We start from the raw sequence: 19,443 nt of genomic DNA, 5'->3' as shown, positions 1-19,443 counted from the left end.
TCCTTGCATGTTTGGGCTGCATTTCAGCAAATGGAGTTGGGGATTTGTTCAGGATTAATGGTGTCCTCATTGCTGAGAAATACAGGCAGATACTTATCCAAAATGCCATACAATCAGGGAGACGACCGATTGGCTGAAAATTAATTCTGCAGCAGAACAACGACCCCAAACATACAACCAATGTCATTAAGAACTATCTTCAGCGTAGAGAACAAGGAGCCCTGGAAGTGATGATATGAACCCCACAGAGCCCTGATCTCAACATCATGAAGTCTGTCTGAGATTACATGAAGAGACAGAAGGATTTGAGGAAGCGACATCTACAGAAAATCTGGGTTTAGTTCTCCAAGATGTTTGGAAAAACCTCCCTGCAAAATTTCTTCAAAAACTGTGTGCCTAGATGACGTGAAATGATGTTTTGAAGGCAAAGGGTGGTCACACCAAATATTGATTTGATTTTTCTTTAGTTCATTCCCTTTGTTTTTTGTTAATTGATAGATTTATGAAAGCATTCTTACTTTGCAGCACTTTTCCACAATTGCCTAAAACTTTTGTACAGTGCTGTATAGGTATGCACGATGCATCGAAACTTCAATACTGTTTCGATGCCGTGCACCGCCAAATGGTTCAATACCGTTATTTCATGTAATTTGATACGAAGATGTGCCGCAGGACAGCTTAGTATCGTAACACATGAACGTATGTGAGCGGGACTGCGGCTGTGTAATACAGTCATTGCCGCGCTCCTGAGTCCTGACAAGTGCGCGCGGTTAGCATGAGCTGATGAAGCAAGTGATGCACTAATGATTGCCGCCACTGAAGACAGAACAATGCGGACTCACTGCAAAACACCCCCATGTTCTGTCTTCAGTGCCTGCACCGCCGCTCATTAGTGCAGCGTCGGCTGCATCACCTCATGCTGATCACGCGCGCATTTATTGTCAGGAGCGGGGCAATGACTGTATTACACACCCCCTGCCCCGCTCTAACGTCGGAGATCAGAGAAACCTCTCATCTCCCCCGCTATTCCCCTGAATGCTGCGATCACAGCTGACTGCAACATTCAAGAAGAAAGTGAGAAAGGGGGATGCCCCTTGGAACGCATCACAGGAAATACCTGTGACGCGATTGAGGGACATACCATATATGGGCAGACAAGACCCCAGGGTCCATTGAAGGACCCCCAGGGCTGTCTGACCATATTTCCTGTTGTTAGGGCATACTTAAGTATGTCCTAACAACTGCCTGTGTACGATCAGTATATAAATATATGCCAGTACATTAAAGTGTAAAAATAAAAAAAGTCAAAACATAAGGTAATGTTAAATTAAAAAAAATACACATACACATTTTTTACAATAAACATTAAAATAAGTCTCAATACATAAAATACACACATATTCGGTATTGGCGTGGTCGTAATAACCTGCACAACAAATTTTTTGTGGAATTTTTGTTGTGTGCGCTGTAAAAAAAACTGCTTTCTATCACTTATTAATGTGAGGCGCGAGGTGCGATGATGAATTTAACCTCCATGTGCCTCACATTAATAGTAATTAACCCCATCATGTACCTTACACATTAACCCAATGTTGTCAATTATGAGTGAGAAACATGATGGGGTTAATTACTATTAATGTGCGGCACATTCAAAATTCATCATCACATCACGTGCCTCACATCAGAAAGCGGAAGAACTTTTTTTTTTTTTTATTACTGTTGCCAAAAGTATCGTTTTGGTATCGAAATCGCAATACTACACAAAGTATCGGTATCGAAGTCCACATTCTGGTATCGTGACATCCCTAGTGCTGTATAATAACTTAAATTAGCTGAAACCGGACCACTGATTTACTAATAGAATTTGAATGTGAAACTTGATTACAAAATAGCCATTGAAAATGTATATTGGCAAAAATTCAGGTAAGAAAATGTTACCGTATATCATAGCTACGGAAATAAAAAACAAAAATTTTTATGTATTTAAAGAGTAGATACAACTAAAGCTATTCAAACTTTCTCTTTTCTTTTTCTCTGCCCTGTGGAGGATGGGTAGTGATAACCGCCCTAGTTGTAGCATTAATGGTGAAAATTGGCAGGACCTTTACCAGTCCATGGTCTAAATTGTGTTGGGTCTATTTTAAAAACCATGAATTCATCTTCAAATGATGTAGGTGGTCGAGACAAAAACACTAGCCAACTTTTTAGACTACAGATACAGCGTCTTCCTTGTGAATTCTCGCATGTGATATAAGATGGGACCTGCATCTAAAACATTTGCCGCAGACTGAACACGAAAAGGGCCTCTCATCTGTATGTATTCGCTCATGAGTTTTAAGCTGCGACAGCTGTCCGAACGATTTGCCACAAACAGTACATGAAAATGGCTTCTCTCCTGTATGGCTCTGCCGATGCGTGATAAGGGCTGAAGTGCACAGGAAAGTTTTCCCGCATTCAGGACAAATGCTCTTCTGGAATGTTTTATGGATTGTCTGATGTGTCTGAAGATCTGCCTTGGTGGTAAAGTGTTTTTGGCATCCAACACATTGATAGGTCTTCATTACATCCTCGGGAGAGCAGGTCACATTATTTATGGTTCCGTCTCGCTGGGTGAGATTCGCCGAAACAATATTGTCTTCTTGAGCCTCAACGTCGTCCTTGTGAAACTCTTCAGTGGAAGTATTTTCTTCTTCAGAGCTTGAGTCATCTTTAATACGAACAACTGTGTACTCAAGCTCTTTATCAGGGTCATCAACAAGTCTGCTCCCATGAGCCGTTTTTCTCTCCACACCGCCATTGTCAGAATCTTCATCACTAGACTCCGTATTTGAAAGATTTCGGCCTCGGCATGAGATGGATTCATTCTCCATATGACTAGATTGTTTTATTCGGAGCTGATCTGATGGTTGGGTAGATGGACCTGGTTGTCTATGGCCAATAGTTGCAGAAGGACCCTTACTTGATGTACTGCCTTTGTCCCGCAAGGCTATCTCTTGAGAGGTTGAATCTTGTTGAGCATGATCTGTGAGTGCCCAGCCGTCCGTCTCTGTGAGATTTTCCTCTTCATACGATGCTGGCTCCTCCTTAACTGGAGTACATGTGATATCCGTTTCGGTGAGTTCGCCTTCTTCTTGCGATATGGATTCATCCTTATGATGTGTAGATATAGATTGATGATGGCCACCAGGAGTATAAATGGAGGTGTCCATGACAGTTCCTTCCTCATAAAGCATGGATTCCTCCTTGCGGTCAGACGTATATGTATCAAGGCCATGCTCAGAGAAATCTGGGGGAAGGAAAATAAATATAAAGTTCTTGAAGTTGAGTTTTCAAGTAGTTAATGCACAATTGTTATTTTAAAGGGGTTGACCAAGATTACAAAAATAGGTTTGTTTTTTTTTGCCCCAGAAACAGCGCCACACTTATCCAGTGGAGGTGTTTGGTATTGCAGTTCAGCCCCAATCGCTTCATTGGGGGTGAGTTGTGAAACCAGACAAGAGTGGCGCGGTTTCTGGAAAAAAAACAACCAAATCGAATTACTTCTGCTGCAGAGCCCGGAAACTACAAAAGTTAATAAATTCCCACTAAGGGCTTGAAGCCCGACTATACATTGCGGCTCTGGATACTTCGATGTATGGTCCATAGTCTCTCGTGTACGGGTTTTCATGTGTATACACAAAAAAAATAAAAATTGTTGACAGATCTACAATGATCAACCATAACATTATAACCACTGATGTGAATAACATGGATTATCAGGTAACATGGCGCCTGTCAAGAGCTGGAACATATTAGGCAAATAGGTGAATAGTCGTTGATTCTTGGAAACAGGAAAAATGAGCATGCGTAAAGATCTGGGTGACCTTGGCGAGGGCCAAATTGTGATGGCTAGATGACCAGGTCAGAACAACTCCAAAACAGCAGGTCTTGTGGGGTGTCCCGGTTTGAAGTGGTTAGTACCTACCAAATGTGATCCAATGAAGGACAACCAGTGAACTGACGATAGAGTCATGGGCCTCGAAGGCTCAATAATGCACGTGGGGAGAAAAGGCTAGCCCATCTGGTCCGATTCCACAGAAGAGTTACTGTAGCACAAATTGCTGAAAAAGTTCATGCCATGATAGAAAGTTGCCAGAACACGCAGAGCATCGCAACTTGCTGTGTTTGGGGCTGCAGACCAGTCAGAGCATCCATGCTGGACCCTGTCCATTGCTGAAAGCGATTACAATGGTCACGTGTGCATCGGAACTGGACCATGGAGTCATGGAAGAAAGTGGCCTGGTCTGATGAATGACATTTGACATCATGTGGACAGCCGGACGCGTGTGCGTCGCTGACCCGAGGCAGAGATGGCACCAGGAGGCACTACGGGAAGAGGGCAAGCCGGCGGAGGCAGTATAATGCTCTGGGTGATATTCTGCTGGGAAAACCTTGGGTTCTGGAATTCACGTGGGTGTAATTTTGACACATGCCACCTACCTAAACATTGTTGCAGACCAAGTACACTCCCTCATGGTAATGGCGTTCTCTTATGGCAGTGCACTCTTTCAGCAGGATAATACCCCGTCGCACTACAAAAATTATTCAGGAATGGTCTGAGGAGCATGACAAAGTGTTCAAGGTGTGACTTGGCCTCCAAATTCTCCAGATCTCAATCTGATTTCTTGTTGGAAGAGCAAGTCCGATCCATGGGGGCCGCACCTCACAACTTACAGGACAGAAGCGAATCGTCTTATAAAGAAGGGTCATTTGGTAATAAAATATCAAAAGGTGACGTACGATAACAACTCTTACCATGTGATCTGAATGACTGCTCATTATTCAACATATCTGCATAAAAATCATGATGTCCTTCTAAATAGTCGCCCTCCTGGAAAAACAAGGATGATATAATGTTACCAGAATCTAATATCATGAAACGGTCATTCTTCCGACATGGCCTTTGGCGTCAATGTATCATATCGGAGCATTCCCGTCGATGCTCACCTCTCCATTCAGCAGCTGGATGATCTTGTAGGCCAGTTCTAGAATCCTCCGATCATTGTTTTCCTCGTTGCTGTGGGAGGGAGGAGGTGGTGTCGTTTCGGTCGGGGCTTGGGGCAAATCCAATTCTCCTAATTCCCTCATTTTTGTACGTTTACGAGATTTCACTACAGTGTAATCCTAGGTAGGAAGACAGAAAAAAATCACCAACTACGACCAAACAATGAAGGGCAACCAACACCTTCTGGGTCCTCTTGTACGTGAATTAAAAACAAGTGTTGATAGGACCTACCTGGAAATTCATTGAACTTTTTACAGGTTTACACCTCAGTGACTTGGTTTAACGATTCTGAGGTAAATTTCTAAAGATTTCTGCGCCATCTTGGTTGGAAACCCTTTTGTTGCTTCCCATCCTCCCTAGAGGCCTACTCTCTAGAGGTTATGCAGGACTTTTTCTTGAAAGAGCTCCAGATAAGCCAAGCTATCTCTTGAGAACAAGAGTTAGGAATTACTTTCGAGATAGAGGCGATCTCTCAGTTATTGAAACACTCCCATGGATTTTCCAGGTACATTGGAGTCTGGGAAAACTCTTAAAACTTTCACTAGATGGTACAGAACTCCTGATTTTTTTGCATAGAATCAACCTTACCAAGTCTGATACTTGCTGGCGTGGTGAACATCAGGTGGGTTAGTGCGTACATTCAACCCTACTGGCGGGAGGTTACTAACATCATTCAGACGATCACCAAGACCTCTATCTCTTTGAACGCCCCTTTGATCCTTCTCTGGGCCCCCTAGTGTAGCTTCCGCCCCAGGTGCCATGACCTTGCCCCTCACTCACAGTGGCAAAGCTGCTTATTCCTCTGTAGTGGAGGTCGAGGGAGCCTCCTACCCACGGAGAATGGTTTACCAAACTTGTATCAAGAACTGTTGAGTTGGGAACTCAGACGCCACGACAGTCCTGGTTGGACTTCCGAAACTCTGGGTGAGGCACACCTCACCCCCCTCTATCTCTATGTACACTCCCCATTTGGTGCCTGTGTAGGATAGGCCCTCATATTACCCCATTTTTACTTTTAAGAACTTCTGACCACACACCCCCCTCCCTTTTTTGACTTAGGATTTTTTCTAGCCTTACTCTTACCAACACTTTATTTTATGGATATTTTGGGAATCGTTTGTATGTATATAGTTCCTTCTGTTTACATGTTTTAACAGCAGCTGTATTAGGCTTATTGCACCCCATGTAGGGCCTTCAAGCCCGATCTTCAGTCTTTACTTTATACACAAAATGACATATGCTGTGATATGTTTTCTATATCGTTCATCTTTTTTAATAAACAGATTTGCAAAAAAAATAATTAGCGCCGATAGACGATATAGCGACTCATTAACATTTGAAAGACATGCATATATATATATATATATATATAACAATAATCGGATGTACGAGGATATATAACGCAGAGAAACTATAATTTTTAGGCCGTCCAAAAAAATTTGATCAACGACAAGCGAGCAATTTCTCGCTGATCGTGCAATCGCTGAATATGTTTATGCTGGCAACGTTTGCAATCTTCTATTTGATCTTACAATATTTTACATGATAATCGCCCGTATAAAAAGGCCCTTTACATCGAAGTCCACCTAAGACCTAATCTACACGACCGTGGTGATTTTGCGGTCCACAAAACCACTGATCCGTTGGAATTGATGCCACCAGTTTGTCCTAAACCCCCGAGTAGTTCACATGATCCGTAAAAGGGAAAGTAAATTGACACGTCCTGAGTTTTTGCGGCCCAGACTTGCGGCCCCCACACGGATCTGTTGAAATCATGGCCGTGTGCATGGGGCCATATAAATGAATGGGTCCGTGTCCTATCCGCAAAATTGCGGTAGTGTGCATGAGGCCTTTCACTGTGAGTGTATCTAGAAAAAGGCGATAAGTGTTTATTAGAATTGATCGCTCTACTTGACTTTCCAAGAGTGTTGGAAACTCATAGTGGCAAAACCAATTTTCTCTCTATTTTTGACAGAATTTAAGGTTAAAAAAAAAATTAAAAAAATAACAGCCCCCTCGTTTTATCATCAGAAATAAGAGTATGAGCATGTGACATAATTTCCAGAATCCCTCACCTCTCCAGTCAACAGGTAGATGATCTCCAGGGTGATGTTCAATATCCTCTGAGTCATTCGACTTCTGATCTTCTTTGCACTTTTGGGACGAGGAGGACGTTCTACATAATTAATGGTGAGATTAGTTTACACTCAAGATGGTCACTTTAAAATGCAACGACTAACAAAAAATACAATTAAATCAGTAAACTAGTGTGAAGGATGGTCCATTTGCTTATATTCTCTGTATTAAATTGAAATTATGAATTATCAAGCCAGATTTCGGATGATGCAGAGATGTAATTTCTATTCTATCTGCAATGACCTCCTCCCCTCTATTTTAGAAATATATAATCTCTGAATGTACTTTCTGTAACCTTGATAAGTAAGCAGTTAGCGTTCTGGCTGAACGCCCAGACATGAAGTTATCCCATTCCTTATTATTTGTCTCTTTTTAAATAAACTCCTACACCTCCTCCATTTAGAGCTATTGTACTCTTAACACCTGCAAATTATTTGGCAAATCTAATGTAAGCGTCTAATGAAAAATTATAATATTTGAAATGTATTGTATGTCTCTGATTGGCTTAATATGAAATATTCTTATTGTATGATATTGGCTGAATCAGAGTTATTCTCATATTGTAAATGATTGGCTGAAATCAAGCCTTTTCCCCTTTTGAAAGATATTATTGTAATTGTTTTTGGCAATAAACCTCAGAGGAGTGTTTTTGAGCATACAAACAATGCCTGTGTCTCTTACTTCTCTCAGATATATCGATATAACCTATGATCTGGACAAATTCCCAGAGTGAGTGTAGGTTGGAACACTCGTCTAAAATTTCAGTCTAATATATTTTGAGCCGTGGCTATTTGAGCCATGAGTATTTGCCCCCTTCCCAATTTCTTCTATTTTTTTATATTCGTCACACTTGAATGTTTCAGATCATCAAACTACTTTTAATATTAGATAAAGACAACCCAAGATAACACAAACATTTTTAATGGTGATTTCATGTATTGTTGGAAAAATGATGTTCAGCCCTTCCTGGTCCTATGTAAAAGAAATAAAAAATGCCCCCTTTGCTACTAAATCCACCAGTTAACCAAATTCAATTGACAATTGGGTTAAATTATACTAGACACAACCAGGCATGATTACTGCCAGACCTGTTGAATCTAAACATCCTTTAACTGGTTGCCGACGCCCCACTGTTTTTATGCAGCAGGCGGTCCAGGTCCTTAAAACCCACGCCATAAAATATCTACAGCTTTAGCTGGCTGCCCGAGCGCTATGCAGCCTCAATTGCAGTGGAAAAACATGGTGTAAAAGACAAAAAATATATTTTATTACCTTCGAGAGACAAGCCATGATAATAAAAAATAAAAGTAAAATAAAGTAAAAATAAATTAAATGAAACACACGCATACAATACCCAAAAACGTTCCCCACGCCAAACATTGTCCCTGACCCATTTACCCTAAAATACATTGTCCCTGACCCATTTACCCTAAAATAGACATGTAATATATCAAAATTTAGCGTAGACAATAATGATCACAAATAAAATGTCTATTTAAAGGGGTTTTCCAATCCTTTTTTTTTTTTTTTTAAATCAATGCAATGTTCCTCTATTAATATATTAGTGCACTCTGACTATCTTTTTCTTGATAATAAATGGTTTTAGTAACATTACTCCCTATTGTTTACCTTGAGAGGTTTGTTTTGCTCAGTAAGTTCATTCCTCTTCTCTTCCTGTGTTTCTCCTCCCTGCATGCACTGCTCTAGTCCCAGCATGCAATGTGCATGCAGCAGTGCACTTGCTCCGCCTACTACACCCAGCTCTACTAACTTCTGCAATCTCAGTCTTCATTTTGGTGCTCTCATTCTATTACTGATAGCACAAGCTGAAATCACTGGATATCTGCGTTTTTAACCTCTTAACGCCGAAGGGCGGATATATCAGTCCTCTGCAGCTGCTAGTTCGCGCAGGAGGAGGGATATATCTGTCCTGTGATGGCGCGGGTACTGCCAGTGTACCCACACGATCAGCGGCAGGAGCACGGCTGTTATACACAGCCTGGCTCCTGCTGCAACTGCGGGAATCGAAGCGCGCTCCGATTCCGGCAGTTTAACCCATTAAATGCCGCTGTCAATAGTGACAGCGGCATCTAATGTGTTTGACAGAGGGAGGGAGCTCCCTCTGTTTTATACTGACAGGCAATAATGCTTTGGTATACGAAGTATACCAAAGCATTATATATGCGATCGGCACATCGCATAGTGAAGTCCCCTGGTGGGACTAAAAAAAAAAATGTCAATCCGTTAAATAAAGTTGGTGAAAAAACAAAAAAAAAATTACAGTGAAATACTTTTTTAAAGTAAAAGTGTCAAAACAAATCACACATACACATATATGGTATCCCCGCGATCGTAACCACTTGAACAATAAAATTAACACATTAATTAAACCGCTGGATGAACGGCGTCCAAAAAAACAACGGCAAAATTCGCTCTTTTCTCCCATTCCCACCATAAAAAATTAAATAAAAATTAATCTAAGTCCTATGTACCCCAAAATAGTACTAATGAAAACTACACATTGTCCCGCAAAAATCAAGCCCACGTACGGCCACATAGACGGAAAAATAAAACCGTTACGGCTCTTGGAATGCGGTGATGCAAAAACAAGTAATTTTTTTCTAAAAGGGTTTTTATTGTGCAAAACATAAAACCTTTACATATTTGGTATCCCCGTAACCGTGCCGAGCCATAGAATAAAGTTAACATGTTATTTACGCTGCATAGTAAACGGCGTAAATTTATAACGTGAAAATCAATACTGGAATAGCTGCTTATTTTCAATTCTCTCCTAAAATAAAGTTAATAAAAGGTACATAAATGGTTAATAAATGGTACAATTACAAAATACAACTCGTCCCGCAAAAAACAAGCCCTTATACGGCTATGTCGACGGAATAAAAAAAAAGTTACGACTCTTGGAATGCGACCATGAAAAAACAAAAAATAATCCTTGGTCATTAACGTGCAAAATGGCCCGGTCATTAAGGGGTTAAACGGTTTGAAGAGGTCTTGTGGTACCAAAACAGTGGAAACCCCCAAAAGGTGCCCCCATTTTGGAAACTAGACCCCTTGAGGAATTCATTGTAGTTTTCTTGGGGTGCACGCGGCTTTTTGATCAGTTTTTATTCTATTATTAAGAGGCGTGGTGACTAAAAAAACAGCAATTCTACTATTGTTTTTTTATTCTATTTTTTTTACAGCGTTCACCGTGCGCTATAAATGACATATTCACTTTATTCTGCGGGGCGATACGATTAGGGCTCATTTACACGAGCGTGTTATACATCCGTGCAACGCGCGTCGCAGGGACCTATGTTAGTCTATGGGGCCGTGCAGCCAGGTGGGCGTGATTTTCATGCAGCGTATGTCCGCTGCGTGAAGCGCACGACGTCCTATATTTGTGCGCTGTTCGCACATCACGCACCCATTGAAGTCAATGGGTGCCTGAAAACCACGCATGTGGCACGGAAGCAATTCCGTGGGACGCGCGTGATTCGCGCAACAGCACTGTAAAGGATGAATGAAAACAGAAAAGCACCACGTTCTTTTCTGTTTACAAACATCCAAACGGAGTGTCATAATGATGGCGGCTGCGCGAAAACCAGGCAGCCGCGCATCATAAAGGGCTGACACACGGAGCTGTTAATTGCCTTTTGCGCACGCAAAACGCCGCGCTTTTTGCTTGCACAAAATGCACACGCTCGTGTAAACTCGGCCTTACGGTGACACCAGATGTTTATCGTTCTTTTATGTCTTATGGCGTTTGCACAATAAAATACGTTTTGTAAAAAATCATTCACTTTTTGTGTTACCTTATTCTAAGAGCAAGAACTTTATTATTTTTCCATCAATAAAGCCGTGCGAGGACTTATTTTTTGCGTAACGAACTGTAGTTTCGATCAGGACCATTTTTCGGTACATGCGACTTTTTGATCTATTTTTAATAAATTTTTTGGGAGGTGAAGTGACCAAACAATTGTGATTTTGGTACGGTTTATTATTATTTTCTTTTACGCCGTTCACCGCGCGGGATAAATAACGAAATAATTTTGTAGTTCAGGCCGTTACGGACGCGGCGATACCAATTATGTATATTTTATTTATTTATATATTTTTATTAATAAAAAAGGACTGATAAGGGAAAAAAAGGGGATTTTTTTTAACTTTTATTTTCTTATTTTTACACATCTTTTTTTTTTACTTTATTACTTTGTCCCACTAGGGGACTTGAGGGCAGGAGGCTCTGATCGCTATTCTAATACAATGCACTACATGCGTAGTGCAGTGTATTAGAACTGTCAGCTATTCACTGACAGCAAGCATAGTGGGTCCTGACTTTGTCAGGACCCATTAGGCTTCCGTCGATGGCATAGCCGGACGCCATTGTTTGGTGTCCGGTTGCCATAGTAACCATCGCCGGCCGCTATCGTGTAGCAGGCCGGCGATGGTAACTTAACCCCTAAAAAGCCGCGATCTCTATTGAACGCGGCTTTTAAGGGGTTAGACAGCGGGGACACAGCGATCGGTCCCCGCTGTAGGAGCTGCGGCAGCTGCTGTACGAGACAGCAGCTGTCACAGCTCCTGCACCTGTCGGGAAGACGGCCGAAACGGCCGTTATTCCCGCAACTTCGTATTCCGTCGGTAATTTATAAGGGGTTATAATTTCACAGAGCATGCGCGGTGGAGTGTGTTAACCACGCATGCTCTGAGATAAAGAAGCACGTGGTACGGTTACGTCATTTGTGACGTAACCGTACAGTGTGAAAGCCGGAAACCGGAAGCAAGGCAGAAGACTAAATGGACGGGTCTGCACAGGAAGTGCAGATTTTGCTTCACTAAGGGGGCGGTGACGGAGGAGGATATACGACGCTACAGCCATCTGATGAAACGTAAGTACATTGTAAAGTTATATCATTTTCATTGTTTTATTTAAATAAATGTAATTTTTTAGTTCCGGAATACCCCTTTAAGGGTAAAACTATATTTTTGTACCAAAAAAAAATTAGCTTAAATTTAAAAAAGTACCGTATATTTTTTACTATTATTTTCAAAATAAGGCTTAAAAATTCTAAAATAGAAAAAAAAGAGGTGTATAAAAAAAAAAAAAAAATTATAATTACTACGCAGTTTACAGAAAAATCTCTTCACAAAAACCACGTCACTAGCCCAGCACATAAAATAAGTTATAGCAGTTTAACAAACACGTGCTAACAATTACTAAACAGTGTCTGGTCCTAAGGGCTGGGTAAAGTGCAACTAAACCTTCAAAACACTTGTGATATGTCATAGTTTCAGAAGTTTTGATCGGTGAGGGTCGGAGTACTGAGACCCCTACTGATCGCTAAAACAGAGTAAGAAGCGCTCAGGTGTGCTCTGTGCTGCTTCATTTATGGTAGGCTGTTCTTGGAAAGCCGATCAGAAACGAAGCGGCTCAGTGCTCACTCGAGCGCTTCTGCTGCTTCGTTTTAGCGATCGGTGGGGGTCTCAGTGCTCGAACCCCCACCAATCAGAACTTCTGACATGTCAGGAGTTTTTTGAAAGTTTAGTTAAACAGAACCTGTCTGGCAATGTGAAGCAGGCGAGAAGGTCTCAAAAAACAAAAATAGAAGAAATCGGGTGGAGGCGAATACCTCTTCACAGCACTGACAGATTCTGAGAAACATGACCAAACGCCTCAAGAAAGACCAAAGAAATATTCTCCCATTCTGACCACCCAAGAATCATCATGACAAGCAGCAAAGAAATTTATCTACGTAGATGTCACCTTTTTTTTTCTGGATCTTCTTGACAGTAGTGGTCGCCTGTTCAGTACAGTTAAAGACTGTCGGGAGTGCGTGCTTCTTCAGGCTTTTCCTCATTCCCTCATTAGTATAGGAATCCGAGGTAAAATGCTGAGAGCATATGCGAAACGCGTCTGTCTTCTTCCCTTCAAATACTTTATCTGTAAAAGCGTCAATGTCTCCGAAATCTTGACCAGTCTGCATCAGCCACGACTTGATCATCTCCTTGCTCCTTGGGAAGGCATGGATGGTGATTGTGGGATCCTTCTTCTTCCAACTAAAGGAACATCCATTAACTATACAGGACGGCATCCTGCAAGGTTAACAGAAGAGGTCAGCACTGATCAATGAATACATGCAGATCCCCCAACTATGTTGATAAAGACAGAAAATAAAAAACAATACAGTATATAAACACCCAAAAACATTCCATACATCCTTGGGCAATTTTTTGGTTTTTCCTCCAGCCTTCAAAGAGCCATTACTTTTTTCTACCATTGACATGGTCTTATGAGGGCTTGTTCTTTTGCGCGACGAGTTGTAGTCATTTAATGCACCATTTAATATACCAAATAATGTACTGAAAATAAAATGTGTGGGGTGGAATAAAAAAAACAACAAAAAACACAACTCCATGTTTTACGGGGCGAGCTGCAGTGTTTATCGGTAACATTTTGAGGTACATACTGTATATGACTTTTTAATCATTTCTCATTCTATTTTTTTTTGTAGAAACAAGGTGACCAAAAAAAAGCAATTCTGGCATTGTGAATTTTTTCCCTACGCCATTCACCCTCTGGGTAAAACAATATGATATTTTAATAGTTTGGACTTGTACGAGCGCAGAGATACTAATTATGTTTACTTCTATATTGTTTATACATTTTTATGTCAAAAATGGGAAAAATTACCTTTTTTATATATATTTTTGAAAACGTTACAGTCATCTAGTTGATACGGGTGAAAAAAGACGCAGGTCCATCAAGCCCAACCTACAATCCTACCGTGTTAATCCAGAGGAAGGCAAAACCCCCATGTGGTTGATGCCAATTTTCTCATTAGGGGGAAAAATTTCTCCCCGACTCCAAATCTGGCAATCAGAATAAATCCCTGGATCACCGTCCCATCTCCAGAATCTAGTGCTCGCAACTTATATTATATTTATCAAGAAAGGCATCAAGGCCCTTCCTGAACTTGTTCATAAAATCAACCATCATAACATCCTGTGGCAGTGAGTCCCATAGTCTCACTGCTCTTACAGTAAAGAATCAACCATCATAACATCCTGTGGTAGACTCCCATAGTCTCACTGCTCTTACAGTAAAGAATCAACCATCATAACATCTTGTGGTAGACTCCCATAGTCTCACCGCTCTTACAGTAAAGAATCAACCATCATAACATCCTGTGGCAGTGAGTCCCATAGTCTCAATGCTCTTACAGTAAAGAATCAACCATCACAAAATCCTGTGGCAGTGAGTCCTATAGTCTCACCGCTCTTACAGTAAAGAATCAACCATTGTAACATCCTGTGGTAGACTCCCATAGTCTCACTGCTCTTACAGTAAAGAATCAACCATCATAACATCCTGTGGTAGAGACTCCCATAGTCTCACTGCTCTTACAGTAAAGAATCAACCATCATAACATCCTGTGGCAGAGAGTCCCATAGTATCACTGCTCATACAGTAAAGAATCCTCGTCAGTGACGATGACTTCCTCTAGAAGTAGAGAATGCCTCCTTCTCACAGTTATTAAAGATTTTTTAGTCTCCCTAGGAGACTTTAACATGTGATCACTGGATGGCTTATGCAATACACTGCCTTTATCTGTGATCTACTATTAAGCCTTGCCTCTGGCAGACCTTAATAGTCAAACACAGAAGACAGACATGGATGCCTTCACTAGGCCTCCGGCTGCCATAACGACCAATCAGCACCCCGTTATTCTGTCAAGGGGCGAGGGGGACGTCCGGCGCTTCCTCCCTCTGTGTAACCGCTTAGATGCCACGGCTGCTATTGACCGCGGCATCTTAGGGGGTTAAACGGTTGGGATCAGAATTATCTCTGATCCCAGCCGCTGCAGGTGGGTGTCAGCTGCATAAAACAGCCGGCATCCGCCGCATGTAGTGAGGGTTTATGGAGACGCACATCGCCGTAGATGGCGTTAAGGGAAGCTCCACTGCCACCGATGCGCTGACAACGCTATTAATTTGATCATAATGTTATAGTCCACGGGCAGCAGCATTGATGAAAGGGCAGTGAACTCCCGAGTACCATCGAAGCTAAAGGCGGTGTTAACACGTTGTGGGCAAATTTCAGTTTTGACACAAAATTGTGTTACCAGCGCACCAAAAAAAAAACAAAACGCAGATTTACAGAGACGTGTGAACACGGCCAAAGTAAACCCCAAGGTAACAGCCGTGGGGGGGGGGAAAACAAAAAACACAGAAAGCGGGTAACGTGAGCCCTTATGTCCATTCACTAGTGACGCCCCCCTGTGATTGGTGATCCTGGTGAGACGGCGGCCGCGTGCTGACTCCCATTTTCTCATTGACCCGCCAGTTCAGCCCGGTCATTGCAACTACCAGTTCAGCTCTAATAGGGAATATTTCAGATGCTTTTAATATAAGGGGTCCCGTTCCAGGGGAGAATGACGTGAGGTAGACCCTGAGGTCCAAGCCCAGGGTCACTGACATAAAACCGATGCATCGGAGCTTAATAGAGGAGCTCTGTGCAGTCACCCGCAGTTATCAGGTCATCACCAGATTATATTGTTAGTGGGATATACGTATCGATATATATATATATATATATATATATATATATATATATATATGGCTGATTTGTGGGGAAATATTATCGCGTATTCAATTTTTATGAAAAAAATAATTCAGAAAATGTTCTGTGTAGATTGGGGCAGAATCCCTGGCAGCATCAATGTGACAGCTGCTTATCTTGGATCAGGCAGCACTTGTTTTATTTTGTTTTTTGGGGTTAGTGGACACAACTAAGCACAACATGTACATTGCCAAACAAAGACCAAAAAAATACTAAAAATATATGACACCGATTACTGGGCAGGTCCTTCTGTCTTGGCATCGTACAGAACAAGAGAATCACTACCATCATCCAAGTGCCAATCACACCGACACTTGCCCATCAGAGGGACCCCGTTTTGACGTCTCAATTACATATACAAGTCGTCAATGACAGGGTAGTCAGAACACCCCAGGTTACAGACAGACGACATGTCCCAGCATGCCCTGCGCTTTTCCAGCCTCCCATTGGACATGCACACAGACACATAAAGCTCTACGGAGACTCTGCCAGTAGCCCTCACCTGCACAATGGAGATGTATATAAGCAGTGACTACAAGAAGAACCCCGGTACCCCCCTCACACACGCCTCTCCACAGGCTGGAAGTAGCCTCCTTTGTATTACATTCCACTTCCGGTTTTGCAGTCCAAGGCGTCTGACCTTTACTCGCCCGTACTTCCGGTAGAGAAGGGCCTGTGCGTTGCAGCTCAGTATCTGGTTGTGCGTTTCAGCTCACTATCTAGCTTTGCGTTGCAGCTCTCTCTCTAGCTATACGTTGCAGATCACTATCTAGTTGTGTCTATAAGCTCACTATCTGGCTGCGCGTTGCAGCTCACTATCTAGCTTTGCGTTTCAGCTCTCTCTCTAGCTATACGTTGCAGATCACTATCTTGTTGTGTCTATAAGCTAACTATCTGGCTGTGCGTTCCATGCTCGTGTTCCCTACTAGCAGGAATATTTTTTGATGCGCTGCAGTTCCAGGGCCACGTGACGGAGTGATGTTCCAAGCTCAAGATAGGAGAATCCCTATTTATTTCAATATGTGTACTACATGGAAAATTCCTTTAACACCAATGCTAGGTGAAAGTGTTTTTTCTTTCTTTTTTCCCCAGGGGCACGTTTTTTCTTGGGTACTGCCTGCCTGCTGGTTTTATAGATCTAATAAGCGAATATATTTTGCATTGCCCATGAGAGTGCACCGCTGCTTACGTATATACAGAGCGCCAAGTATGAAGGAGACCCACCTTGCTGCCCACCAGTTCAACATCAACCATTTTCCTGATTAAAGGGGAATTCCACTTTACTGACGTGGCTTCCGCAAACCTCCCAACTTTCAAGCATCGCAAAGAGGGACAAACAATGCGGCCCGCGTAGCGCCGGCAACGCTCTGGCCGGGGATTCCGCTCCAGGAGGTGTCCCTGACATCACTGTCCATACATGCACAGTGACATCAAGGGCTTTTCCAAGACCCGACCCCGTTTTTTAAGCCACTCGCGATTTTTGCTGCGTTTTTTATGCCCGTTTTTGGAGCTGTTTTTCTATAGAGTCTATGAGAAACGTCTCCAAAAACGGCTGAAGAAGTGACATGCACTTCTTTTTCGCGGCCGTTTTAAAAAAATGCCCCGTCTGAACAGAACGCCGTTTTTTTCATTGAAATCAATGGGCAGATGTTTGAAGGCATTCTGCTTCCGACTTTTCGTCCGTTTTTAAGGCGTTTACGGACCGAAAATGGCCAAAAATAGGCCGTGTGAACTTACCCTGACAGTGTCGACCTCAGTGCCCCCATACCAGTGACGACCACTACAAAAGACCAAGCACCCACATAACAGTAACGACCACCATGCTCTTCTAGCCGCAATGTCCATTGTGATTCCATATTAGTGATCGACACTTTCACACACCCAATATACGGCATTACTAGCGTGAGTATTTCTAGCCGTAATCTAATAAGGTCTCTTGTGTTTGTTTTTCTTTATAATTTATTCTGGTTATGTATTTAACACTTTAGTGACCAGCTTATTTTGAGCCTTAAAGAGACCCTCCGGTCCCACGAGAACATTTTAGAATATGATGGTGTATATAGAGTAACATTACCTGGTGCCCTCGTCTGCCGTGGATCCGCTGTTTTAGAGTACTATGTGTGTTGTCCCAAAATGGCTGCGGCGCTTCTTAGACTACGAGTCTGAAACACTCCCACTGTTCTGGGATTGGTTCGAGCGGCTCACGTGAGCAGTTCTACCAGATCCAAGAACATTGGGAGTGTCGTTTTTGATCGCTGGAAATGGGCTAACCTATTACGTGTCATTTTTTTTATATATATTTTTGTTTTAAGATAATTAAACCTTTTGTAAGGGGAAAAAAATGGGGTTTTACTTGGGATTTTTTACATTTTTTTGTTAGAAAGTTTATTGATCTATTTTGAAGAATTTTTTTAGTCCCGCTAATATTTGCTTAGCTTGTCACATTTTTGGAAATCAACCTACCAGTAATATAGTATCTTGATGGATGTCGTCTCTCCCGGCACCCGATGCTGTGACTCATACCATTCAGAGAAGACAGTAGTGGAATGGAATGGAGAATTTCAAGGCAAAATAAATAGCCATTTTATGTTTTAATAATTTTTATTTGTTTTTCGTAAAAAGGGTTTACAAAGTTGACTAACATGGTCCAAAGGAATAACAAAGCATATAAAACAGAAGCAGCATTTAAGCATTACATAAGTGTCCCATTACTTCACATAAATTGGTATGAAAAATAACTGATCTATAAAGTACGTCATAGGACACTATCATAGGTATAAAAAAAGAAAAGAAAACGGGGATAACACACAATCCAAAATAATAGGTTTCCGTCCTTAAAACAGAAAGGCGGGACCCAATACAACAGAGGAGAAATAAACTAGAAAAGTAGATAAACAAAAGACATGAGCATCAGGAAGGAGAGAAGGAAAAAAAGAAAAGAAAAATATATAAAAAAATAAATTTAAAAAAAAAGGGGAAAAAAATAAAAAGCTTTTTCCTAACTCTACTGAAAACTCTTCGTACCTGCCTCTAAACACCCAGGTATGACCTCCATGATGAACCCCAAACCTTATCTACTTTGTACAGTATGTCCATGAGGATGCTAGTCAGTCAATCATTAACGATGATCCATGAAAGCTTAGCCTGGACAAGCTCCATAGTTATCATAGACGTAGGCCTAGACCTGGTAATAGCAACTTTCGATAGTCATCAAGTGGGCCCAGGAAAGCCATGTCGGGCTCAAGGAGCATTCGTTTTAGGGGCAGGATAGACGCTTAATCTTACGTAACTAGGGACAAAAAGGAACAACCGGTTTATGTGATAATATGAGAAATATACAATATAACAAGACCTCCCCAGGGCCCCAATATGAAGGCCATTCCACCACTAAACTGGGTAGATAATGTGTGCCTAGAGAGTCTTCCTGAAAGAAAATCAGTTAGTGACAGAGCAACCCCTCAGCAGCCACGGGGTAAAAGCAATATTGTTTTCGAACTCAAACCCAGTACGATCCTGTGAAGGTGACGGAGTCCCAAAAACTCAATCATAAAGCGAATTAAAAATAGCAGAACAATTGTAACAAAAATCAAATATAACCGTTGCATAAAACACCCCCTGGTGACATTCATAGCTAACTGGG

General features: G+C 41.8%; 1 protein-coding gene across 2 annotated transcripts; it reads right to left on the bottom strand.

Annotated features, from left to right (window-relative positions):
• Window positions 1–1,597: 1,597 nt before the first annotated feature.
• On the bottom strand, window positions 1,598–16,412 carry LOC142663702 (uncharacterized). Of its 2 annotated transcripts, none has more exons than XM_075842474.1 (6): window positions 16,306–16,412; window positions 12,948–13,276; window positions 7,120–7,220; window positions 4,987–5,163; window positions 4,795–4,870; window positions 1,598–3,286 (listed from the first exon to the last, which is right to left on the bottom strand). In XM_075842474.1, the coding sequence occupies exons 2-6, from the start codon at window positions 13,273–13,275 to the stop codon at window positions 2,205–2,207; spliced, it is 1,764 nt and encodes a 587-aa protein (XP_075698589.1). In that variant the 5' UTR covers window position 13,276; window positions 16,306–16,412; the 3' UTR covers window positions 1,598–2,204. The 2 variants fall into 2 exon arrangements, with proteins under 2 accessions (XP_075698589.1, XP_075698590.1); XM_075842475.1 differs by lacking the exon at window positions 16,306–16,412 and adding an exon at window positions 13,875–14,671.
• Between the last annotated feature and the right edge of the window lie 3,031 nt (window positions 16,413–19,443).

Source organism: Rhinoderma darwinii, chromosome 11 (assembly GCF_050947455.1).
Source record: "Rhinoderma darwinii isolate aRhiDar2 chromosome 11, aRhiDar2.hap1, whole genome shotgun sequence".
Taxonomy (NCBI): domain Eukaryota; kingdom Metazoa; phylum Chordata; class Amphibia; order Anura; family Rhinodermatidae; genus Rhinoderma; species Rhinoderma darwinii.
Note: the sequence above shows the minus strand (reverse complement) of the source record. Positions and strands in the feature narration are given on the sequence as shown.